We start from the raw sequence: 26,369 nt of genomic DNA, 5'->3' as shown, positions 1-26,369 counted from the left end.
CATATACTAAAGTTCCTTATGTAAAATTTAGTATTTGCATATAACCTTTGCACATCTCCTGTACATTAAATGCTCTCTAGATTACCTGTAATGCTTAATATGATATAAGTGCTACATAGTTATACTGCAATGTTATAAAATAATGACCAGCAGTACATGTATTCCATCCAGATACAACCACTGTATTCCTAACGACACAGATCACGAACAGGAAGTGAGGGAAATAAGATGGGAGGCGAAGGATGCTCTGCCGTAAGTGCTGATGAGAGTCTGAAAAAGTGTGAGGTGATGGGCTAAAGCAATAACTTTTTGCTCGTATGGGCTGAGCATAGCATTTGATACACGGCAAATTCAAGTTTTGCTTTTTGAACTTTCTGGAAACCTTTTTTTTTTAACTCTTTGAGATGATGGTCTTGCTATGTTGTTTGAGCTGGCCTTGAACTCCTGGGCTCAAAAGTGGTCCTTTTGTGTTAGTGTCCCGAAGGTCTGGGAGTACATATAGGAGCCACTGCACTTGACTGGAAGTCTTTCTTCACATACTTTTGTGCCATGCTTGGGTGAATCTGAAGACATGGAACTCATGGATATGGAGGGCTGATTTTAATGATTTTTCTCCCTTGTTTCTTAATTCTGGGAACTGAATGCTTGTGAATCATCAACAGGACAGCGTTTTGTCATTTAGTATCTGAAAACTCACTATCACTTTGTTGTTTCCCGCATGGGAATTCTGTAAATGAACCACTAGGTTAGTCTTGGATGGAGTCTTTTTAAACACGTAAATCACTGGTGAAAGTGCCTGTGACTTGTATTGATAGTGAGCTAATGAGTGTACATCCAGCTATTGCTCACCCGCAGGCTTCTGGAATGGTGCTCGAGGTAGTTAGCATCCCATGCTAGAGTTCTGGGGAGGGTTGCCTTTGCTGTTCCAACTGGCGTAGCTCCAGCTGCTTTCTTCAGGTGAAGAACACTAAAGCCAAGTTATCCTGAAAGCTGAAGAAGAGAGAATAAGTCAAGGCAGGCTAGATTTGAAGTGGACGGAGTCAGTGGTGGGGGATTTAGGACGTACTCAAAAGATCCAGATTTATGGAAAGGAGTTCTTTCTAAGTCTAGAAAGTTCTGAAAAGGACAAGGAGGGGAGTTCTTGTTGGGAAGAAAGAAACTAACATTCCAGAGCATCTCTGATGTTGCATACTCAATATGTAATTTGCCATTTAACTCAGCTCCTGCAGATACAGAGCTGGTGTCCTCATTATATGATTATTTTCTCCTTTTTGGAGACAGAGTTTTACTCTGTGGTCCAGGATGGCTTGAACTTGTGGTAGCCCTGTCCCAGCCTTCTAAACACTGAGATTGTAGTCGTGAGGCACCACTCTGAGCTTTCCTAAATATGAAGGTTAGGAAATGAATAAAGCCAGGTTTACAAACACGTTCAGAGTCTTAGAGTTAGTAGTGGAGAACTCATCATTTTGAGGACTGTCTAAAGTCTGTGTACTTGTGCTATGCCAGGCTGCTCAGTTTCCACAAGCTGAGGTTGCCATGGCTTAACAGATAGTTAGTGATGAATAAACGCAGAGACTCTGAGGAAGGTCTGTGGCCTGTACATTTGCAGCCACGTAGTTCTTGTGATGCACGGTGATAGGCTGCCTTCTTTAAGAAAAGTTTCTCAAATGAGGGAGGTATGGGCAACAGTCCATCTAAACGCTCACCTAAGTGCAGCAGGGTGGTACCCTGAGAGTGTGCACTTAGAGAAAGCTAAGGAATGCCAACACTCCGTTCTCTTTTGTTTTGCTTTTTGTGTCTGGAGTGATTGATGGAGATCAAACCTAGGGTTTTCTACCTTTGGACTGTATCTCCAACACCTGACTGTGTTTTAAAGAGAGAAATTATATACACATGTCAAATAATTTTATAACACGGGTGAGGAATAAAGCCCTCATTCTGTAATGAGTCCAATATCTATAGATTTTAAAGATGGTTGTTGTATTTGTTTGGTGAATGCACTTAAATTAGCCATGGTTTTTCAGGAATCAAAGAGGAAATGAATGGGAAGAGTGAGCTTTGTGTATAAGAAGGAAAGTGATATTCTGCTGTCTGAATGTCCGTGAAATTAGAGAAGGTGCAATAGAGAAGTTCCCAGCGTGGTCTAGGGTCCCTTCTCCCCTTTACCAATACCAGTGACTGCAGAGTCCTGGGTTTCAGTGATGGGTGCTTACAGATGAACCAGATGTTGGTCCTTTTAGCAGTTTTACATCCCCATTTATTTAAAATGTTTAAACAAAATGCTGAGAATGTTCAGGTTTAAGACATTTCATGTTTATTATTGTATCTGCCCCTCTGCGCGTGTGAACAGGTATGGTATTGTTTACATTTAATTACGGGTTGGTGAGATGGCTGAGTAGGAAGAGCGGCTTGCTGCACTAGCTTGACAACCAAAGTTGGGTCCCTAGAATCCAGGTAAAGGAGAGCTGATCCCTGAAAGTTGTGAGTGTGTCCATGTACACACATCCTACACATACATGCCCAAATTGGGATAAAACTTAAAGCTTATTTTACACACACACACACACACACACACACACACACACACACACACACACACTCACTCTCTCTCTCTCTCTGGTGGTCACCTGTTTATTTTTTAAATAGGAGAAGTGCTTGGCTGGTTGTATTTAGCAGGATTGTTCTGGAGTCTGGCGGACCTGTGACTTGCTCCTATTACTGGTGGGTAGCAATAAGAAGATTCCAAGCTTTAATTTTTTTTTTTATTATTTGTTTTTTTTTAAACCAATTTTTCAAGATTTTGAAATATTTTTCATATAAAATGTTTTGATTATGTTTTTCTCCTCCCCCAATTCATCCCATATCCTTTCTTCTACCTCCTGCCCACCCAATTTTATGTTCTTTCTCTCTTAAAAAAAAAAAAAACAAACTAATTCAAAACAAACAGAAAATAGATAACCCTCAAACAGAAATCAAGATGAATAAGCAAAAGATCAATAAGAAAAAAAAATGCCCCAACAAAGCAAAATGAGACAAGAAGTCAACAAAAATGCCATTGAGTTTGTGTAGCTGAAAGTTTTCCTGTGCCCACCCGCCTCCTGCATCCTCCCGGTCCCACAACAGCTCAGATCCAAATGAACATACAGAGGCTTATATTAATTACAAACTCTATGGCCTGCCGCCTCAGGCTTCCTGCTAGCTAGATCTTACATCTTAAATTAACCCATTTCTGTAAATCTATACTTTGCCATGTGGCTCATGGTACCCCTTTACATCTTGCTTCTCATGGTGGCAGCTGGTAGAGTCTCCTCTGTTCTGCCTTTCTCCTTCCTCCTCTCTAGTTAGAGTGTCCCGCCCAACCCTATTCTGCCTCACCATTGGCCAAACAGCTTTATTTATCAACCAATCAGAGCAACATATTTTCACAACATACAAAAACACATTCCCCCATCAAGTTTGTTTTGTGCTGGTCAGCAAATCCTGTGTATGGCGCCTGCCCTGAAGTGTAGTTAATATACCCAGGGAGACTCCATTAGAGAAAACTAATTTTTCCTTTGCTAATGAGTGTCAGTTGTAGATAGCTTCTTGTTGATTAGAGGGGGGAACATATGTCCACTTCCCCTCTCTGTGTTGGGATGCTGAGGCTTGAGCCTGTGCAGGCCATGTGCATTCTGCCACAGGCTCTGAGAGTTCATATGTGCATCAGTAGCATGTCAAGACCCAGGCTCAAAATGGAAATGAGATTTGTATTTCAGATTTTTTCTTTCACATATGCGATGCTTTACCAGCGAAAGTCTATATAAATATTCTGTGATTTAGAAAACTCTGAACTCTAAACACTTCTGGTCTGAAGCATTTTGGATGAGGGTGATGTTGAATTGGAGAAGACAGAGACACATAAAACAGTGGAGTGCAAGAGAATTTCAGAGCCAGATGTATACAAATACGGTCAGTTGATAGAAAATGGTCAGTCTTGTCAGCAAATGATGTTGGCAGTGCTGGGCATCAGCCCTAGAGCTTTGTGCACGTTAAGAAGGAACCCTACAGCTGAGCCACATTTCCATCCGTGTCACAGGATTTTCCAACGTTTGGAGATCCAGCCATGTATCTGCAAAAATAATTCAAAGTCTATCATAGATTTAAGTGTAAGACCATAGACACAAATCCAGGAGAGAAATCTTTACATCTTGAAGTTAGGCAAAGAGTTATTAAGATGGGACCCAAAAGCACCTGTCACAAAAGGAAAGACTTGACAAATTGGACTGTCAACATGAAATAAAGGTTGCTGTGGACGGCAGTAAGAGCATGAGGAGGGGGCTGGAGAGTTGACTCAGCAGTGAAGAGCACTTGTTACTACTGCAGAGGACTCCGGTTCCGTTCCTAGTATGCGCATGGCAGCTTCTAACTGTAACTCCAGTTCCAGGGAGCTGAAGCCCTCTTCTGATCTCCAGGCACACACACAGTGCATATACAAACATGCAGACAAAACACTTGCACACATTAAAAACAAAACAAAGCAAAAACTAACCAAAAAAAAGAAAAAAAAAAAAAAAAAAAAAAAGGCCGAGAAGACAGGTGACAGGAGGCGGAAATACCTGGGAATCACGTGTGTGACAGTGGACTGGTACCAGGAGCATAGCAGTAATAGAGCAACAATTCAAAGAATGAGGGAGAGGTTTGAGCAGATGCCTCAGAATATGCAGACAGCAGATGAGCCCTCAAAGATGTCTAACATAGTAAACCTTACGGAGGTGCAAAGTAAAGCAACAGCAGGATGCTACTAAGCGTTGCAGTGGCTAAAATAAAAATTCCCACGCTGTCAAGTGCTACTGGGATGCAGAGGCTGAAACCTCCTCTATTGTTGGCAGGGGTCCTCGGTTGGCAGTCACTTTGGAAAACCTGTTGACCATTTCATATAGAGTTAATAAATACAGATGATCTCACTCCGCCTTCCCACTGGATATTTCCCTTCAGCAATGAAAATGCAGTGTGCGAATGGAAAACTTGTGTTTGTAGCGGCTCTGTTAATAATTGCCAGTAACTGGAAACAACCGAAATGCCCCATGGTTCATCTCTACCATGGAATGCTGTCAGGTTGGGGAAGGGTGTTATGCCTTACAGTGAAGGGAAGAGAGTGTTTGGGGCAGTAATGAAACGGTTGTTTCTTGATAGAGTGGAGGTTACACAAATGTGATTGTGTGTTAAAATTGACAGGGCCCCCAAACTCAACTTTTCTGTAGGCCAATAAGCCGTAGATTTGAAATATCTTATTTATATCCCTGGTGACAGAAACTTGAGCAGGTGTTTTAAAATGTATGACGCCTTGGTCTTTTTATTTTTATTTTTATTTTTTTTTTGTGACCTTGTGAAACATTCTCTCACCATTATCTTGTAAATCTTTTGAAGATTTGAAATCTGTTTTAGGTCTCACACCTTCAAATGGATAGACCATTTACTCCCTCTAGTGGACATTTTTTAGTAGGAAAACACAAAATGTATATGTGTGATTTTCTTCTTCTTTGCTTCTCATTTCACAAAGTCCATAAAGGTCAATTTTCAGGCACTGGGTTTAAGTGCCATGGTACTTAGAGCATGAAAGTATGGGGATCTGGAGGCCCAGGGCTGTTTTCATTTCTTAAGTGAGTAGAAGGAAAATATCCAATATCTAGTTGGTCAGTTGATTTTGGGGTCATAAAGGGGAGTTTAAGGAATGCTTTTTCTTTTCTCTCTTTTTTTATTTTTTTTTTATTTTTTATTTTTAAAGATTTATTTATTTATTATGTAGACAGGAGAGGGTGCCAGATCTCATTACAGATGGTTATGAGCCACCATGTGGGTACTGGGAATTGAACTCAGGACCTCTAGAAGAGCAGTCAGTGCTCTTAACCTCTGAGCCATCTCTCCAGCCCCTCTCTCTTTTTTTTAAAGAAACCATTGCTGGAGGTTTCTTTATTGCTACGTATGGCCCACTTTTTGTTTTGACAGCACTAATTTAAAAAGAAAATGAGTGAATTAGCAAAGACTATTTTGTGTCTGTTGATGTTTTTTGTTTTAGATATATTTTTGTCTTAAGTTGACCCACTAATTACATAATTGCTGGGCGTGGTGTGGCATTTCCATACAGGAGTAAGTGCTTTCTGACCAGAGTCCATCCACAGGCACTTGTATCACTGCAGACATGCCTCATTTATTTTTCTTGTTGGTGACATTAAAAATCCCCTCTTCTAGCTATGTAGAAATACTCAGTTGATGTTGTTGCCCACAGTTATTCTATTGTGCTATAGAACGTTCCAAGTGACTCCTCCTATCCAACTGTGCCACTGAGGGTCTATACTGACCCCCTGGGAGGCAGACAAATGGGCAGGGTCCATGGCTAGGTAACAAGGCGGCAAATTTCCAGGATGACCAGTTTCTTCCTCACCCTCCCCACCTGAGACAGACAGCTTTAAACAAAGGTCTTGCAGGCTTTTCTCTCTCACCGGAAGGCCTGCTGCTGATGGACTGGCTCAGCGACTTCAAAGCTGGCTCAGTGCATGTTGCATAACAGTTGTGGGCCAATCAACCATCCCATCCTTCCTCAAAAGGAAGGGGACAACCTATAATCAGGGGAAAAAAACTCTTCAAAGATTTAAAACAACCCACCCTCTGAAAACACACTGAATTTTTCAGGCTTCCTGAGACACCCCCTCTCACCCTCATGCTTTGCAGAAGGTCTTTTTCTCTGTGTTTCTGGTGTGTCTGTGTGTGTATGTGTGTGTGTGTGTGTGTGTGTGTGTGTGTGTGTGTCTGTGTCTGTGTCTGTGTGTGTCTGTGTCTGTGTGTGTCTGTGTGTCTGTGTGTCTGTGTCTGTGTCTGTGTGTGTGTGTGTGTGTCTGTGTGTGTCTGTGTGTGTGTGTGTGTCTGTGTGTGTGTCTGTGTGTGTCTGTGTGTCTGTGTGTGTGTGTGTGTGTCTGTGTGTGTTTGTGTGTGTGTGTGTCTGTGTGTGTCTGTGTGTGTGTGTCTGTGTGTGTGTGTGTGTCTGTGTGTGTCTGTGTGTGTGTGTGTGTGTGTCTGTGTGTGTGTGTGTGTCTGTGTGTGTGTGTGTGTCTGTGTGTGTGTGTGTGTGTGTGTGTGTGTGTGTGTGTGTCTGTGTTTCCTCACTCCAATAAACATCTTTCTTCACCTGCTGATTTTGTCTGCTCCTGTTGGCAGTGTTTGGGATTTCTCCACTGCTTCTTAATCCTTTCACGGGCAGACCGATCAAGACCCCCTGAACTGTATCACTACCGTCCGTCTTCTCTCCACCCCAGTGATAAGCCAACATGGTCTTGCTTTCCTAGGTATTAGTTTTCCCAAATAGCGAATCATGAGTTGATGAGAGCCGCCATTCTTTCCCCCACCTCCTTCTCTTGCTTTGTTGGCTTTTTTTTGCTGGTGCTGGGGATTGGGACCAAGTCTTCACACTGCTCTGAGCTGTTCCCTCCGCTCCTGCTTATATTACCAGGCCTTAAAAAAATTACTTACTTTTATTAAATTTGTTCCTTGACAGACAATTTCATCCATTTGTATAGTTTATTATTTCTCTAATGCTCTCTTCTTTTTCTCTTCCTGATTTCTCAATCTCCATTGAGGCTTAGAATATATATATATATATATATATATATTATATATATATATATATATATATACATATATATATATATGATAAGTAGAAGAATTGAAGCGTATTTAATTAATTACCTACAGGAACTGTCTTAGTTAGGGTTTCTATTGCTGTGAAGAGACACCATGACCATGGCAACTCTTATAAAGGGAAATGTATGTTTAATTGGGGTGGCTTACAGTTTCAGAGGTTTAGTCCCTAACTATCATGGTGGGACATGTCAGCATGCAGGCAGACGTGATGCTGGAGAAGGAGCTGAGAGTTCTACATCTTGATCTGCAGGCAACAGGAAGTGAACTGTGTCTCTGGGTGTAGCCTGAGTATAGGAGACCTCAAAGCCCACCCCCACAGTACACACTTCCTCCAACAAGGCAATACGTACTCCAACAAAGCCACACCTCTTAATAGTGTCACTCCCAATTGGCTTATGGGGCCAATTACATTCTAACTACCACAGGAACCCATAGCAAATTAATAAATGAGAATTGCTATCCTGGCAGTCTATGGGGTGACTCATCTATTTTGCTTGGTTTGCATAGTAACTTTAGTTATTGTTTTATGGCTCATTATTTTCGTATTTTCTATTTTTTTGTAGGATAATGCTTTCATGTTCAGATTTTACAATATGCAAAAGATACACACACTGCAGAGTCTTCTTCACATCTCTTTCCTTCAGTCAACCAGTTCTATTCCCCAGTGACAGCTAATGTTACCAGTTGTAACCATGTCTTAGAAAATGATGCTGCTGCCAGCCAGGTGTGGTGGTGTGCTTGTAGTGCCAGCTGCTGGAAGGGCAGGAGGCCCACTTGGCTCCGGGTGTTCAAGACCAGCTTGGGCAACACAGTGTGAGACCTATGTTAAGACAGGACAATTAGGAGCTTAAAAGGCTCTTGATGGCACACACTCCAGTGATCCCGCTCCCTACCATTTCCCTGTGATAATAGATCAGCCTACAGATGGTTACGCTGTCTGCCTGGCCTAGGTAGACACTGTGTCTGTGACTCAGTCACTGCAGAGTGAGTGCTTGGTGACCTCATGGTCAAGAGAGAGAGGAGGAGGTGGCTTATTTCAGTAGGGGCCCTATGGGTGGGGTAGGATCTGGATAGTAAGGGGTGGGAGGGATTTGAGGTGACCGTGAGGTAAGAACAAAGCTGCCAGTTAGAAACACACTAGTCTGTAAGCTTTACAGACAACTGGGAGGAGACAAATATGGCTAGTCTTAGGAAGTCAAAGGGGTGAATTTGGTGGAATTTATTAAATTTATAGCTATGGAATAGACCTTTTTTTTATATTTATTTATTTTATTTTGTATGTATGAGTGTTTTGAATTCACGTATGTATGTGTACCGGGGGGTCAGATCCCCCGGAACTGGAGTTATAGATGGTTATGAGCCAACATGTAGGTGCCGAGAATGGAACCCGGGTCCCCTGCAGGAGCAACAAGTGCTCTGAACCACTGAGCCGTCTCTCCAGCCCCTAGAGTAGACTTTTACATCCTAAGAAAGCAGCCAAGGCAAGAGCTTTGAGCCGGGATGAAGCCTGTGTTCTGCAATCGTTAATTTAATAACAGGGATGGGATAGACCGCAAAGCAGAGGAACCGCCGGAGTCCTGTCTGGATGAGAATGCTGCTGCTTCTCACTTCTTCACAAGCCGGACTAAGCTTTGTCTGAGATATGACAGTATCTTTTTTATTGTGGAGGACATTGCTATTTTCACTTAGAACCTTTAAAAGAGATTGTGTGCGTGTGCGTGCGCACGCATGCGCATGCCTGTGTGTGTGCATACGTGTCACTGTGTGTATGTGTGTCAGAGAACAGCCGCAGGAGTTGCTTCTCTCCTTCCACCGTGTGGGTCCCCGATACTGAAGTCAGGTCGTCAGGCTTGGAGGCCTTTACCTGATTAGCCATCTTATTTAGAATTTTTATTAGTGTTTAACATTTCCTTATTGAGGCTTAGACTATGATCTTAGTCTTTTTAAAGCCAGTTGACAGTCCATAATAGTTTTCAGTTCTTTATAAACATCTTCAGTATTTACTAGGTGTCTGGACTTTTGTACCTACTTAGTATCTCAAGGAATATGGAGCTGGGTCCAGGGTCTCTCTCTCTAGCTATGTATCTCACAAAGGTCAGTAATGTACAGCCAGGTTGGAGTTCTGAGATATTGGTGAAAAATTTAACATACATATGCTTATCTTTATTTGGAACTTTAAGCTTTTTGTTGTTGTTGTTGCCAGTCATTCTAAACTTTTCTATTTGTGGGAGCTCCTGTTTGTGCGGATCTTGGTGGGAAGGAGGCCATCGGAGTGAAAGCTTGGGTGATTGAACTCACCCTTTTCCTTCTTGTAGCAAGGAGGATGCAGGTACATGGCCTGTTCCTGACTGTTTAGGTGTTCCCACCCAGGACTAAATCTTCATGCGAAAGGAAAGGACAGCTTGGATCTTCTTGTGACAGAGTGATAGCCTGTAGGGGCAGTGATGGAGACATACAGAGACACGGTGCCAGTGTTGGCTTTGGGGCTAGCCTGCTCCTAGGGCGTGGTCTCACATGTGGTTCTGGCTGTGCATGCATGCCACCTGGTCTTCTGCTTTTCTCTCTGTTTCATCCTTTTCATCCTGTTCTCTAACGCTCTACTGGTTTGTGACCTCTTTGATATTTTCCGATTCCTTTCTAACTAGCTTTGCCAGGATTGGTTTCTGGGGTTTACCGCTGCAAGAGCATACATTGATGGAAAAAGCAACGGCCGCAGAGAATGTAAAGCTGGGACAGCTCTTTACACTAGGGAGCTGTGTGTAGACCGAAAGCAGAGCAATGACTCACGGCTGTGCAACGTTCAGAGGCAGGAGGAGTCCTTGGAGTTCCCTGAAAGCCCCGAGGTACAGGGGAAGATCTGTCAAGGACAGGAGCTTCACCAGTTGAACCCTGGGCTGAGAATTATACACAGAACTGTTAAATCAGCCCGATTCTGAGGTTACAGCCGTCATCGCCGTCTTCTGATGTGGAAGCTGCCCGGGTGTTGGTAGGCATGCCAATGGGATGTTGAAATATGCTGTTCTGAGTCAAACCAGGTGAGTCCTGATTGCCTAGAGTTTTGTAATGTTCCTTCTAAGGTGTGTTGCTGATTAATTCTTGCTAATTTCAAACCTGTGAGTTGTTCCTCTGCCCTGACCCTGAAATGTTTCTGTATTCCACGCTCTGTCAGGTTTCTTTATCCATTCCCTCTGTACTTATTTGTTTTATCCATTTGACTGCCACCTGCTCGCCCTTGAAATTGCTGTTTCCTTTGATCCTTCGCTATGTTTCTCTATGAATTCTCACTGCTTGTTTTTATCCGCCAGCTTCAGCAGAGAATGGAGCCGGAATTCAGAAGTCTCCTGGGAGCAGTGTGGTTCCCAGGTGCTCCGCCCCTTTTAGACAGCAGAGAAAGCTCTCTTGATCTGGAGGAAGATTGCATGGGAGTACACCCAGATGTCGTTGACACAGAAAGAAAGGATAAAGACACGGGGGTTAGTTAGCCTTTCTCAGGAAGCCGGGGGTTAGAATGCACAGAGAACAGTGGGAATTTGCTGTGAGATACAGGTTGTAAGATGAGGCTTACTGAGGTTGTTGAAAGGTGGAACAGACACACCATTCTGTGTGTGGAGTTGGCAAGCTGGTAAACTGGGAATGTGAGATGCCAGGCACGTGTGTCGTGTGAACCTGGGGAAACACAGTTGACATAAGCATATTTATGCCACTCACGTCAGCCTTTTATCAATTGCTTAACTGCAACTTATGCTCTGATATGAGTGAGGGACAGTAGTGTGTGTGTGTGTAAAACTTGAAAAATATTTTAAAGTTAGGTTCTGCTCTGTTTTTTAAGTTTTAGTTTCAGTTGTCTATGAGGTGGCAGGAGTGTATCCCAGTGCATGTGTGGAGGAGGTCCAAGGACAACTTAGGAGAGTTGGTTCTGTCCTTCCACTGCGTGGGGCCTTGGGCTCCACCTCAGGTCGTCTGCCTTCGTGGCAAGTGCTTTTACTTGCTGACCTGAGCCATCTTGCTGGCCCAGTTCTGAACTCTTTTGTTAGAGTTTTGTGTTTGGGGTGGAGTCTCTGTTAATTATGTCCCTACACATACCGCTTTGCCCTCTGTCCCCCGTTTCTTCTTATCCAATCTCAAGCATATGCCACGCCCACTGTATCCATGGTGATGCTGAGCACAGAAAGTGGATATCCCCTTTTGCAAATAAACAATCAGATGGAACCCTGGTCTCTTCTGAAGCCTCTGGGGACATGGCCTGACGGGCTGTAGAAAGGTTATCTCTGTGAGGTGCCTCAGAGAAGTTTGCCTTCACAGTGACGCTCAGCTGAATCTTTTCAGCAGCAGGTGTCTGCCTGTTGAGGAAGCCAATAAAAAAGTTGGGTGCCATTACACAGGGAGTGGTGAGAGATGAGGATGTGGGAGAATTTTCTTTTTATCCCCATCATCCAACAGAAGACCTAGTGTCCATTGAGAAAAAAGTCCGAAGGTTAGTCAATGAAGAGTGAGTTCCTGACCTTATTGTAAGCAAGCAGTTCTCACCCCGGTGAGCAAGCAGCTCTCATGTCCTGTCGCATGAATCCTAATTGGTCTTAATAATAAAAACCCGGATATGGATCCAGATATGGAGTAAATGCTGAAAGATCAGACAGAGCAGCCAGACACCTGAGAGTTCTTACCTCAACAACCCCTAGGCCTGAAAGAGTGAGCTCCTTTCTCCTCCTGCCTTATATTCCTTTCTCTGCCCAGCCATCACTTCCTGTCTCAAGCTCCTTAGTGCTGGGATTAAAGGCATGTGTGCCTCCCAAGTACTGGGAGCAAAGGCATGAGATTCCCAAGTGTTGGGATTAAAGGTGTGTGCCACCACTGCCTGGCCTCTGTGACTGACTAGTGGCTGGCTTTGCCCTCTGATCTTCAGAGAATTGGGTAGAGGTAAGAAGTCTTTCTAGTGGCTGGCTGCTCTGCTTCTCTGATCTTCAGGCAAGCTTTATTTGTTAGATCATACACAAAATATCAACACAACCTCCTTTCCTGGTAATGGTGGCTGTAGCTTTTCCACATCATGTGAGTCATGGTGGGGTATAACGTGAGCTCAGTGATGGGAGGATTGTAACAGGGGTTGGAGTATGGCAGGACTGGGCTCCAGTCCTAGCTATTTACATTTCCACCCATGCAATTGTGAGCAAATTGCTTATACTCCGTGGCCCTCTGTGGCCTCTTCTATAAGTTAGGAATGCCAACATTTGGTCCTGGCCCACACTTAGAAGTAGGTATTTGGTGATTCTCTGGCAACTTATAACATTCAAACTGAATGTACTTGTTGGCAACACAGTGGGAACAGGTAGGTTTGTCTGGTCCTTGTCCTCATGCTGTCTGTAACTTCCAAGTAAACACTGTTGCATCTGTCTTTCCACTAGAGAGGAGTCTGAAACCTTGTTTTTTACATGGCTAGAAAATAGATAGTTGGTCATGCAGCCTCTGGCCCAGCCTGACTTCTTGCTATCTGTCAAAAGCAGCTAGCTATAAATAGTATATAAAGAGTGCACCAGTAAGATTTTATTTATAAAGCAAATGATGAGATTTGACCTGCAGGCCGTAGCTGTGACTCTAAGGTTTATCCAATGTGTCTCTTATGTACCAGGTTCTATTTCTTGCATCCATGTGAAGTCATTATATTTGAACGAGTGCAAATGGAGGATTCTTTAGGACTTTGGAGTAGAGAAGGAGGTAGCAAGGTAGTACCAGATATGTGCGATTGAGGTCGTTTGAATGTAATTGACCTGCATAATCTCACAGGGAGTGGCACTATTAGGAGGTGTGGCCTTGTTGGAGTGGGTATGGCCTTCTTGGAGGAAGTGTGTCACTATAGAGGCAGGCTCAGGATATCATCCAGTGTCTCAGTTGACTTCCTGTTGCCCGCAAGATGTAGGACTCTCAGCTATGACTCCAGTACTGCATCTGCCTGCCTGCCATGCTCCCCATCATGATGTTAATGGACTGAACCTCTGAACTGTAAGCCACCCCAATTAAATGTTTTCCTTTATCAGAGTTGCCGTGGTCATGGTGTCTCATCATAGCAGTTAGAAAACCCAACGAAGACAGTGATCTTTAGTGCTATAGAGAGGGAGGACCCAGAAGGATCTGTGGAAAGGGAGCGGAATGCGGTGTGGTGGGTGGGGTGTTGGTTAATGAACTGAGCCTGCACACTATGATGCAAGCCTCACCTGGGAAGGAAAGAACCACGGGAACCCAGCACCAGAGTGCCTTTCCTAGGCTCATGGAAAGTTCCCAAGCAAAGACTGCTGCTGAAGCCCTGCATCTTCTGGAAGGAATGAACTGGTCCTGTTATCCTGTGTGCCGCATGATGGCCTAGAAGCATCTTGGAGAAAGCGGGGATGATAGAGCAGCTGCGGGCTGCTGGCCTGAAAAGAGAGATGACCTGATACCTCTGTGGTCAGCATAGACTGTTGCGTGTGCTCCATAGAACCCCTTCTCCTTCCCTGTGTGTCCCCATGGTTGGTCAGCTGCTGCTTGTCCTCTGCCTTCTTTTCCACTGTGACTTCTCTCATCCTCTGTCATCCCTTGCGGGCTTAGGGTGCTGTACCTGGCAGAGTGACCCAGAATTTCACGCCTGAGGCTCTGGACCCTCGCTCAGCTTGTACTTCTAAGACTAGGATTTTTGTACTGGCCCATTCACCATGCAATGGGGCAGGGAAGTACCACGGAGTGCCACGATGACGACATCGTGGGTGCTATAGATATTCCTGTTGCCTCCACTGTGCGAGCACAGTCATCCTTCCTTCTGATCAGAATCCCATTCCCTTGCCGTGGTAGTTGTTTTTCTCGCTCTCTGCTCCTTGTCCACAAGAGCAATCCAGAGTTCCCCCACTAGATCCCCTAGCAAGAGTTTATCCCTTTGGACGCTCCCTTGGGAGTTACTAGGAGGGATGATGAACAGGGTTACCTTTGCTTCCATCCTTTGGGTATGCTTGTGTTCTTCTTAGGGGAAGCCAGTCTCGTGGTGATCCCTTAATTCCCAGACGGGTCCATGGCTTGTAGGCCCTGCCTGTGTGTTCCTTGTGTGGTACTGTCCTCGTCACTGTGGCTGTGTGACAGTCCTGGAGATCAGCTTCCTGCCAGTTCTCCATCTTTGTTTTTTATTCCAAATTGTTTCTTATTCCAGGTCCTTTGCTTGTCCACATTTGTTCTAGATTCAATGCGTTTATCCCTCTAACAATTCCTCCTGGGGTTTTTGAATGGAATTTTGTGGGAGCCTGTTTTCAGGTTCCTTGTGGCTTTACTCAGCAGATCTGCATAGAGAGGATGATTAGGACCACGGGCCTGAGTGCAGGTGTCTGAGATGGTCTGCACTTGGCTGTGCTGGGGGAGGAGGTCTTTTGCTCCACCCCTTGTCGTCTCTATAAATACCCTGGGACAGAGACAGTTCGGGCCTGTTTGAAAAGGTTCCAGGCCCTCTCAAGGATATCATGTATTTTCTATCTGTTTATCTCCGCAATCGAAATCTTTCTATCTAATATTTCCTGCTGCTTGCACTCAAGAAAACTCTGGGGAACTGTGGAGTTGGTGGGTAAACGCCCCACAGAATTTCTGTTGGAATTCAGTAGGTCAGTTTGGGATTTAACTTCTCAACATAATTGAATCTTCCAGGTCATAAACAGTACAGATCTTTCTGTTTGATGCCTATTGTTCTGCAGTTTTAAGTTATTTCAATCATGAATATGTGTCATTAGATTTTTAAGTTGTTCATGGTTTTTGATGATATTGTACACAGTTGTACATTCCTGACACATCTTCAAGCAGTTTTGTGAAATATAATTATTAGCAAATTTTCAGTGTCTAGGTGGTATGATACTATATGTTATACATTATATACATACCACTGCATATGCTGAGGGGTTTAGAGAGCACAGTTAAACCCTTAGAGTTGTTGAAGATCTGTGTAACTCATGGATTTCTGGGGAACAGCAGCCTTGGAGAGACCAGAGCTCATGATAATTACTATCTGGCAGGGTTTTGTTGATGTCAGAGTTTTGTTTTTGTATAAAGCCTTAGGTTCCTGAGGCAAACAGACAGGTTGGCTGGTGCAGTTGATGCTGCGAATTTCTGTTGATAACAAAGGAAGAATTTTAGCATATTCTGTGGAAGAGATTTTGAGATATTGTGAGAAATCTGTTACTTTACCAGTCCACTTCACAAAGATTTATTACAGATTTTTATTTTTCGTTTGTGATGTGATGTGATGTGATGTGATGTGATGTGTGTTTGTCTGCCTGTGGGTGCAGAGGCCAGAAGAGGGGGTTGGATCTCTTGAAGCTGGTGGCTGTGTGCTGCTTAACATAGCTGCTGGGAGCTGAACTCTGGTATTCTAGAAGAGCAGCAGCTTCCCCTGTCCACTGAGCCATCTTGCTAATTCTCAAAGATTTAGAAAGTGTGTTTTCCTTATGAGTTAGATGGCCTATGGTACTTTTGATTACCTACTAAATGTAATTTTTTCAAATAAGTCCCCTGAGGATAGTAGTTTGCATTGTGTTAAAGAGCATTTCCAGCCATTATTTGGTGATGGAGGGGTCACTAAGAGAACGGGGTTGCTTTTTGACTAGTCAGGGAGGCTGATCACTTTCCTTCTCTTAATGCCTTTAGTGTACACATGTGGCATTCAATATGACTTTCCAATTCTGAGATTGATGATATACAATTTTTAAAACAAACGCTTGTAGAGGTTACCCAGCAGAGGGAGCCATGCTCTCTTGAATGTTCTCTTAGTGTGACGGACATCTCACGCAGGAGCTGATAGACTGGACAATGTGTGTACTGACAGTAAAGCAGAGAGACCTCTTTGTCCACAGTGCTCATCACCCCTGAGAACTCACCAGGGTTTGGACGTAGGTACTGACATTCCACTGCTTCTGGTTTATTATTTTTTTTCTTGAATTGCTTATCCATATTATCTTTAAACAGTTCATTACTATTTTATAAACACATTTATGTCTGTGTATCACATGTGTGTCTGGTGCCTGCACAGACAGAAGGTGGCATTGGATCCCCCAGAACTGGAGTTATAGATGGTTATGAGCCACCATATGAATGCTGGGAATTGAACCTGGATCCTCTACAAGAGCAACAAGTGCCCCTAACCACTGAGCCTTTTTCCTGGTCCCTAATCAACTGATTGTCTTTGTTTCTGAAGTATTTTTTTCTGCCCTTGACTTTTATGTAAAACTTACCAGAGTATGTGTTTTCTTACATAGTCTTTTGTTTCTTGTAGTTTTTTAGATTTATTCATACTGATATGTAAATTTATAGTTTGAATTCTCATGGCTGTTTGTACTCTGACATATCAACATTCCGCACTCTGTTCTTATCAGTAGAGACTCAGGTTCCTTCTGCGGTTATGCCCTTACAACCATGCTGTCTTGATCTGCGATGCACAGTTTGTTCTGCATAGCCTGTGTTATTTTAGGGTACCCACGCATTATCTAGGAGTTCATTGCATTTAGAGGATTTGGGCACATTCAATTTGCTGGTAATAACAAATCCTTTTCCAGCATACATAATGCTAATTTTTTTCCCACTGGTAGAAGATGTCTGATAAGACTTGATTTACACATTTGCCAGCCTGGTGTGCATGAAGAGCTGTCTCACTGTGATGTTATTTGGAATCATGCTGGTGGCCGATGAGACAGAGTGTCATTTTATATGTATAGCTCATTATCCCTGATCCCACACCTAGGAATGTTTGCTTCATATTTTTACTTTTCTGTAGAACTTTTCCTTCTAATAGATTCTTGGTAGTTAAATAAGATATTTTGTAAATTAATCTTTTATCAGTTATGTAGATTGTAGAGATCTCTCATTCTCCCTTTTGCAGTGCTGGGAAATGGCCTGCGTGTGCTAGGGAAGCGGCCTGCTACCAAGCTATACATTCAGCCTTCAGTTTTGTCTGTAATGCCCTGCCCTCTCCTCCCCTTCCCTGCCCTCCCCTCCCCTCCCCTCTCCTGTCTTCTCCTCTTTCTTTTTTTGGTTACTTTTTAATAGTCAAGCCCAGGACTTATGCACATGTTAGTAAGTACATGCCCTACCACGAAACCCCTAGGCTTTGTTTTATGGCTTCCTGGTGAATAGAAAACTTAGTAATTTTACTATATTTCTTTTTTGCTTTTTTTGAAACAGGGTCTCACTCTGTAGCTCTGGCTGGCCTGGAACTCACCGTGTAAAGGTACCTGCTGTCAAGCGTGGCTACCTGAGTTCAGTCCCCAGAGCCCAGAAGAAGGAAACACCTCCCATAGTTGTCCTCTGGCCTGTACGTGCTCTGTACCACACCTCCAAGAAAGAAATGTTTTAGAAAGTCTTCATCACCTGGAGTCTGAGAGTTATTTTCTGATATTTTATCTTAAATTTCATATTTTTGCTGTGATATTTGTGTATGTGTGTGCGTGTGCGTGCATGTGTGTGTGTGTATGTATGTATGTGTGTATGTATGTATGTGTGCGCGCGCATGCGCACCACATGTCAGATGTCTTCCCATTGAACTGAATCACGTCTTTGGCTAGGCTGGCCAGTAAGCCCTGGGGAGCTGCCTTTCTCTGCCTTCCAGTTCGAGGGTTACAGGCACTCACAGTCATGGCCGACTGTTTGCCTAGGTGCTGAGGATTTGAACTCAGGGCCTCTTGCTTGCGTAGCTAGTGGTTTTACCCAATGAGCCATTTCCCCAGCCTCTATGATAGTTTTTATTTTGAGTAAATAGTAAGATTTTTATTGTTGAAATAAGTGATCATAACAGAAGATACAAGCAAACCATTATTTAATTCATGGTGTGAATTAGGCAATGTTCTGATTTTCTATGGCTGAGAAACAGTGTCATCCAAACTTCACTGGCCTAAAGTTACTTTTTTTTTTTTTTTAAATTGAAGCTATGTCTTTTTTTGTTGGTTTGTTTTGTTTTTTAAGACAGGGTTTCTCTGTGTAGCCCTGGCTGTTCTGGAACTTGCTTTGTAGACCAGGCTGACCTCAAACTCACAGAAATCCATCTGCCTCTGCCTCCTAAGTGCTGGGATTAAAGGCATGTACCACTGCCACCCAGTAAGCTATGTTATTTTTGAGAAAGGCTTATAAGCCCAAAATATCCTAGAATTCATTATTGTAGCTCAGGCTGGCCTTGAACTCTGCGTTCTCCTGTTTTAGACTCTTCAGAGCTGGGATTATAATGTCCCACTGTGACCAATTGCTCTCCCTCACTTTGTCTCTCTTTCTTTCTTTGATTTTTGGTCAAGAACTTAGAAGGAAATCAATTAGCAGGTTGCTACCCACCAACAATGACTCTCACAACTCTGGTGCCCTTGTTGCATGTTGCCCAGTTCCTGTCTCTCTCCATGAGGTCTCATTTCTCTGGGCATCTCCCTGTGATCTGTGCCTTATGCAGTATCATGGGTCAGGGCAGTCTCCATACTTACATGGTAGGTGATTTAGAAGAGATTGTCTTCCAAGCATGAGCACCCCAGGTACAAGTATTTCCAGTAGTCAAGAAGAGAAAGCTGATAGGAAGCCCTGGTCTGTGCCTGGAACTGGTGGAACTTCGCTTCCCTATTCTGCTTGTCAGAGCCATTGCATAGCCCACTCATTGGGGTCAAGTAGAGAAACCTCCTGTTGAGGGGAAACTCAGTTACATATTGGGTAGGAAGAGCATATGGGATGGAATGGGAAGAGCATATGGGATGAAAAGAGCATATGGAATGGGATGGGAAGAGCATATGGGATGGGAAATATGTTGTGGCCATCCTTGGAAAATATAATCTGTCATAGTTTGCCTCTGGCTACAACAGCTTCCTCTCATTTGCAACTACACGTACCCTCTCCAATAAGACAACTGAGTTTCATCCCATTATGTCACCACATTTACTGATGGCTGGCTGGTCTTTTGAAATGCAGTTTGACATATGTCTGCCATTTCTGCTGCTTCCCAGAGTTCTGTGTGGCTCATGGTTCTCATCTCAACTTTTTGCTCAGCCTTCCGTCTAAGTCATTCTTTTCATAAGAAGTAGCCCACGTCTGCAGTTAGATAACTCTCTTAGATTCTTTGAGTGCCCTGAAGGTTGAGAGTCTCCACAGCTCATTTCCTTTTGAAAAGTTGAAGTAGATTTGATTTTCGGTTCTCCTTTGAACTGTACACACAGATGGTAGTTCTGCTGCTGTTACTGTCTTAAGAATCTTGATCTTTCTTATGAATCCTGTTGTGCCTTGCTCCATGAGACGGAGTCACATTCTCCTAGCTCTTTGCGTCAGTCAGCTTCTGCTCTGTCTTGGGCTGTGCCATAGTACCATTGTGATCCTTGAAGCTTATGATGGAGTATTACATACATCCTCAGTCCCTGTCATAGAACTTCCCAAAGCCCTGGGATTTCCCGAGTGATGGGAGTGTCTTGTTTCTTGTGATAGTCTGCTTTGATAAATGCTGAGTTTTTTGTTAATGAGGTTACTTAGTTCTGGGGCCCTGGGCAGCTTCAGGATGGGCTCAAGTCTTTGGAAAGACCAAGTATTTCTCCAAGACATCGACAGATATCCCCTATGAAGGTCCCAAGCTGGGAGACATGGGGCTAAACAAAGTGGATCCAAACCACTCCCTCAAGTTTGAAAACATAGGTAATACCAGAATAGGCAGTAGGAACAGTGGGAAAGCATGCTCTATTCAGTAAATAAATGGTCCATTCAGGAAAAGTAACATTGCATCCCCAGACTGCCAACTTCCAAAGATATTTATTGACAGACCCAAGGTGTTCACCCCTAAACTCTTCTGCAATGTGATCTTGCCATCATATATTATTGTATTGAATTCACTGAGTTATTCATCAGCTTACTTTTTAAAAATGTCTTTCAGTAACATTTTATAAAGGACTTGCAGTTTTTTCTTTTCAAAAATGGCTGTTATTTACTTATTTTGTTTTTTTAGTTGAATTTTATTTATCCAGTCTTTCAGAATTTTCTAGTGCATACAAAGTTTTTTGATCATATCCACTCCCCACTCCACCTGCCCTCCCACTCCACCTGCCCTCTCCAAACGTCATATCCTCTTCCTTTAAAGAAACAAACACACAAGACGAAAACAACTCACTGAGTCCCGTTGGTGCTTCAGGTATGTGTAGGCTCACAGGGCCAGCCCGGGCAACCTATGCGACAGGCTTGCACTCCTGAAGGAAATGGATTCTCATTCTACCAGCCGACGTCAGCAGCCAATAGCTTTCCTCTAGGGGTGGGGCCTTGCGAGCCCCTCCTCCATGCATGCTGGCTTGCTCATGTGCAGAGTGCACACAGGCAGCCCCAACTGCTGTAAACTTGTGAGTGTAATGGCCATGTCTTGTCCGGGAGACACTACTTCTTAACAGTCCTTCCTGACTTTTGGCTTTTACAGTCTTCGTTCCCCTCATTACCATGTTCCTTGAGCCTCGGGGTGGGGAGGTCAGCACTCCCCTGTCATTTATTCTCTGTACAAGTTGTATGTCTCGGTGTGAGCCTCTGTCCACCTACAGTCTTGGTGTTTGAGACGGCTTTGTGCGGTGTCCCCCAGGCTGGCCTCAGGTTCCTGAGGGCTGTGATCGTAGGGGTACCTACTGAAGAGCTGATACATTTTAAAGCAATTTTTTTGTTTTGAGTCAGTTAGTTGTGGAGCTTTTAAAAAGTTGCTTTCCTATTTGGGAAATATTTCTATTTCATCCAAGTGAAGTTCCTAGCAGATCCGCGAACAGGATGTCTAGCCTCGAACGAAGGGAGTCAAATGCTAGGATTAAACTGGTAACTTCTTGTTTCCTAAAGTCACCTTCAGCAGTCACCACCAGAGGGAGCCCTTGTACTTTTTTCCTCCGGCAAGGTTACCAGCCTGCTTTGGAAATAGGATGCCTAGCTGCAGCAGGTGTCAACTGCTGGCAAAGATCTAGTCGTCCGGTATGGTGAGGAGAGGCCACTTAGCGTATCCTTAGTCACCAGTCTGCACATAGGAAACTCTGCTTTGCCTTTTGGAAGATAATTCTGAGTGGAGATACAGGGACTAAAGCAGACGGGGAGTGATTAGGTCACTGTCACATCAATAAGTTACTGTTTAGAGAGGCTCTCCCTTCCAAAGGAAGGACAGGTAGGGCATGAGAGAGCCACGTCTGAACTCAGGTCCCCAGTTTTCACACCATATTTGAGAGTGGAGTTGGGCTGAGTTCTGGTTGGAGGTTATTTAGTTTTTACTGAGCTGTGACATGGCGGTCGTCTGTGAACTGGGATTACATGTGCAGGTGCGTCTGGGAGTGCGCATGCCTGAATCTAACCGTGGGTTGGAAAGAGGTTTTGTTGTGGTTGCTGGGTTTAAGGAATCAGTGGACCTAGGTGTGGTGAGTCTGTCGGGTCCATCATTTTGGCACAGGGAAGGCTGAAGCAGAGGGATCTTGAGTTCAAGGCCAGCCCGGGCCATGGCAAGGGCCTGCCAGAAAAAAGAAGAGAAGGGAAAAGAAGATAAGAAGAGGAGAGGAAGAAAGGGAGAGGAGGCAAGAAGAAGAGTTAGATTGACTGCTAGGAAACAGACACCCCCCCCTTTTCTTTTTCTTTTGGTTTTTTTGGGTTTCATGACAGGGTTTCTCTGTGTAGCTCTGGCTGTCCTGGAACTCGCTCTGTAGACAAGGCTGGCCTCGAACTCACAGAGATCCGCCTGCCTCTGCCTCCTGAGTGCTGGGATGAAAGGCGTGCACCATCACTGCCCCACTGAGACAGCTTTAACTTACAGACTCAGTATCTTTGACTGGCTTAAAATTTTTATTTATTTTATATTTGGGATTCTGTCACCTACTTTAATAATCTGGTCGCCACATAAATAAACTGGTGGCTTCAGTTAATTTACCTTAATTTGATGATTTCCAGACCTTCATGGTTTTTCTTCTGATTCAAACTGACTTTTAAAATATAGTGTGGTTATTGGATGTTCTTTTCCGAGAATATGGAGTTCAGCTTTTCTGTACCACTCGGCTCTTTTCAAGTCTCCTGTGACTGTCTTGAAGTGGTTCCTGGAGTGCTCTTGTTAATGCTGTGTCTCCCGATTCACCTTGATATAAACTTTCTTGGAAGACTATTGGCACTCTTTAAAACTCTTTGATTCTGTATTTGCCTTAGAATGAGACATTCACAGCTCAGAGACTCAAAACTGGTCCAAGTGCAGAGAACAAGTGTCCATGGACTGTTTGGCCACACATGGGACATCTATATCACACCCCTGTCCCTAAGGCTCTAGGAACATTGCAAAAGACAAGGATAGAAAGATGATATGAGCCAGAGGTTGGGGGGCGGGGGACGACACACGGCGGGACTGGGGCCAAACAGTGTCTTCTGGATGTGACTGGACTCTTCCACTTCTGAAGTCACGGCAGCTGTGGTTGCCTGCACAAGATCAAGCCAGTCATGTTCAGTGTGTGTGTTAGGGGGGGCCACTGATGAGCTCTTATCCACAGCTGTGGAGCTGTTGACAGGCAATGTCTTCTAGGGGAGGAAGACTCACTTTTCTTTAAGGGTATGGTCTCTTGATAGTGACCATGCTCCAGAAGATGGCTTCATATACATGAGTATGTTGAAAGTACAAATTGGACTTCATGGGATATTTAGAAAGATAAGCTGGGAAGAGGTGGGTGGTAGATGATCTGGGTGAAGTGGAGGGTAGATAAAAGACATTTGTGTACATGTATGAAACTCTCAATTAAGAGACATTTTAAAAAAGAATAAAATATTTAATAATCTGCTTTACTTTTCTCATAGATATCACAGGGAAGAATTAAAAACAATTATGTGTGTAAATGATTGTGTGTGGGTATGTGTATGTGAGTACAGTGCTCATGGAGGCCAGAAGAGGGCGTCAGATACCCTGGAACTGGAGTGGCAGGCACTTGTGAGCTGCCTGACATGGATGCAGGGGACCAAACTTGGGTTTTCTAAAAGAGACATGCTTTTAACCACTGTGCCATCTCTCTGGTTCCTGTGGGGACAATTGTAAACCTTTATTTGAGCCTAAACTTTTAAGCAAAAATCAACAACTTCCTGATTTCTTGCGTTGTTTTTGCACACCCCTCCTTTTATTGCAGTGCTGGGATTGAACTTTCCAGACGCCAAAGCTTCCCACATGCTAGGCAAGAACTCTACCCCTGAGCCACACTTCCATCCTGTTGATGTATTTCACTCTATTCTGTTCTAAAAAATTTATAGAGAAACATTTTGAGAAAAAAAGACGTATTTAGCATTAGTTCTTTATTGGTGCAGCGCAATCCATTTTTAGGAGAGAGTTTTTATGTTCAAGGCGGAACGGCTCTGATCAGCAGGGGGTCCAGGAAGAGGAACAGTATGGAGAAAGCAGGAAAGCATTTCAGACAGGTTTCTAGCTCCCTGAAGATGGATTTCTTGGTTGGTATTTCAATCTCTGTGTGACGTGTTGGATATTCCAGGGAAGGAGAATTAGTCCTCCGGAGAAGTACTTATAAAAGTGCACACTGTGGGCTGGAGCAGAGCTCGGTGGTGGGGTGCCTGCCTGGTGTGTGAGGTCTAGCACTACAAAAGAAATCAATGTCAGGTCAGTGCACTGCTCCTCAGCAAGGCCAGTGAGGAGTTCTCCGTCAGTGATTTCTGTCTGGAACAGAGCATCTGTAAAACGAGCAGTAGAGCCACAAGGCCGTAAAAGTTTCAGGCCGGGTGAAACAGAGGCCTCCCTCCCATTCCATCAAGAACACCTTTAGAAGCAGGTGAGGGGACTCACACTTGTTATTGCAGTTCAGGAAGCAGAAGCAGAAGGGTTGCTAGGGCCAGGACTTCACGCCTGGGTACCGTAGTGAGACCTCATCTTATAGACAAAGGAAAGGAAAAAAAAAATAAGAAACCAGCCATAGTTGTATACACTGTAATCCGTGTATTAGAGAGGTAGAGGCCAGGGGATTGTAAACGCAGGGCCTGGCTGGACCACCTAGCAAGTTTCAGTCCAGCCCAGGGAACTTACTGAGACCCGATCTCAGTGAAATTTATGGGCGCCAAGGATATAGCTTAGTTGCAGAGCACTTGTGTAACATGCACAAAGCCCCAGGTTCAAACGTCATTAAAAATGTTTCATATATTTTATACCTTTCTCTATCAATATTATTTGGTGGGCATAATGAATGAATATCTTAAAAGTCATTATTTTTGAATAATGCTATTAATGTTCAATAATTTAATGAAGTATGGGCGCATCACTTACCTGAGTGCTGAAAAACCCCTGTCTCCTACTGTCTGCAATAATAGAATATTTCTTCTTGGATTTAGATTTCCTCCTTCCTCACCCCTGAAGCCATATCCAAAGAAGCCCCTGTATCAAAGAGATGTTATTAAATTTCCGGAATGGAATGATCCCCCACCAGGCACTTCACAAGAGAACATTCCAGTGAGACCAATTGTGATGGTAAGTGCGTGAATAAAAGACCGTAGGCTCATAGTAGGCTCCATCTTGGCCATCGCTAGCTTCTTGGGAAGAGGAAGTCAGTGTGTCCATGGTGCTGCCATTGGTGAGTTACTCATCCTCCACACCCGTGCCCACACAGTGAGTCACACAGCAAAAACAAAAGACAAAAAGAGATGAAAGTGAGATAGGGACTGGGTGGGGGAAGGAGCTGGACGGGGTGAGAAGGAGAGGGGGAAGGAGCGTGACCACAGTGTATTGCATACATGTGTGAACTGTCAATGAATAAATTAATTAAAACAGTAGTCATGATCTTTTTTCAAAAAGATGATGGGCTCAATCCAGGAGGAATCAGCCAGTGAGCTGCGGGCTTGTCCAGTGCTTTCTAAGGTATCCCTTTTGAACTGCTTGGGAAGCACTGTGAAATGACACCCCACTCGTCCATGGTTGGGAGGCCTTTAACAGGAGCTCTTGCTTTGTGTCCCCTCTTCTGGGCTGGCGAGGGAGGGAGCGTGTGGTAGCCGCTGTCACATGTTCAGTCAGAGCAGATGTCTGTCAAACTCCCTCGGGATGTCCTTCCCTGTCCTGGAGCTGCCCTGTCTCCTGAACTTTGTCTTAATTACTGTATCAGGTGAGAGTGAGACAGTAGGCAGTCCCCATGGAGCGACCCCCGTACCCCGCACAGAGCATGAACAAAGGTGGCTTCCTCTGGTCTCTGAAGACAGTGCATCGTGAAACACACAGCCTCTTTTTTTCCCCTCCATACTTTTTTCTAAAAATAGCCCTAGCACAAGACTGCCAAGATGGAGATGGTGCGGAAAAAATACAGAGAGAATCTTTGGTAAGGCAGTTATGGAAGAAATTTACTAACATTATTGATTTAGGTTAATCAGGTCTTGTGAGACTAGACATCAATACAGTTTTGTTTGTAAAGCTGTGATGAAGCCATTTTTAGCCAATGCAATCAAAAGAAAAGACAGCTCCCCTGCCCCCGAAAGAAATTCTGTGATGTTGAAGCTTGGAGAGGGTAATTAAGGAGCTTACGCTTATCAAAGGTGATCCAGGCAAGAGAGGACACCAGTGACAGAAGTGGGGGCCACAGGGGCTTGGAGATCTGTCAAGGATGGCGATGACTTCGGTGTGAATCTGACAATGATGGTTTGTGTGGAAAGGGAGTGCCTAGCAGGTGGAAGGAGACAGTGGCCCTGGAACTTAGGGGAGAGACTGTATTTGGAAATCCCTCATTTACTTGTTT

At 44.0% G+C, this 26,369-nt stretch overlaps 1 protein-coding gene across 2 annotated transcripts in view; it reads left to right on the top strand.

The window, feature by feature from the left end:
- Window positions 1-26,369, top strand: part of Depdc1b (DEP domain containing 1B) — a 64,190-nt gene that overhangs the window by 10,233 nt on the left and 27,588 nt on the right. The window contains exons 1-2 of one of the 2 annotated variants that reach the window (XM_037209442.1): window positions 10,185-10,709; window positions 24,982-25,117. In XM_037209442.1, the coding sequence (XP_037065337.1) occupies window positions 10,678-10,709; window positions 24,982-25,117 (168 nt within the window). In that variant the 5' untranslated portion in view covers window positions 10,185-10,677. Of the gene's footprint in view, window positions 1-10,184; window positions 10,710-24,981; window positions 25,118-26,369 lie in introns of those variants that run through there. The other variant, XM_028884337.2, reaches the window with a different exon arrangement.

The sequence above is a fragment of the Peromyscus leucopus genome, chromosome 11, assembly GCF_004664715.2.
Source record: "Peromyscus leucopus breed LL Stock chromosome 11, UCI_PerLeu_2.1, whole genome shotgun sequence".
In the NCBI taxonomy this organism is placed as follows: domain Eukaryota; kingdom Metazoa; phylum Chordata; class Mammalia; order Rodentia; family Cricetidae; genus Peromyscus; species Peromyscus leucopus.
This window is presented reverse-complemented; position numbering and strand designations above follow the sequence as displayed.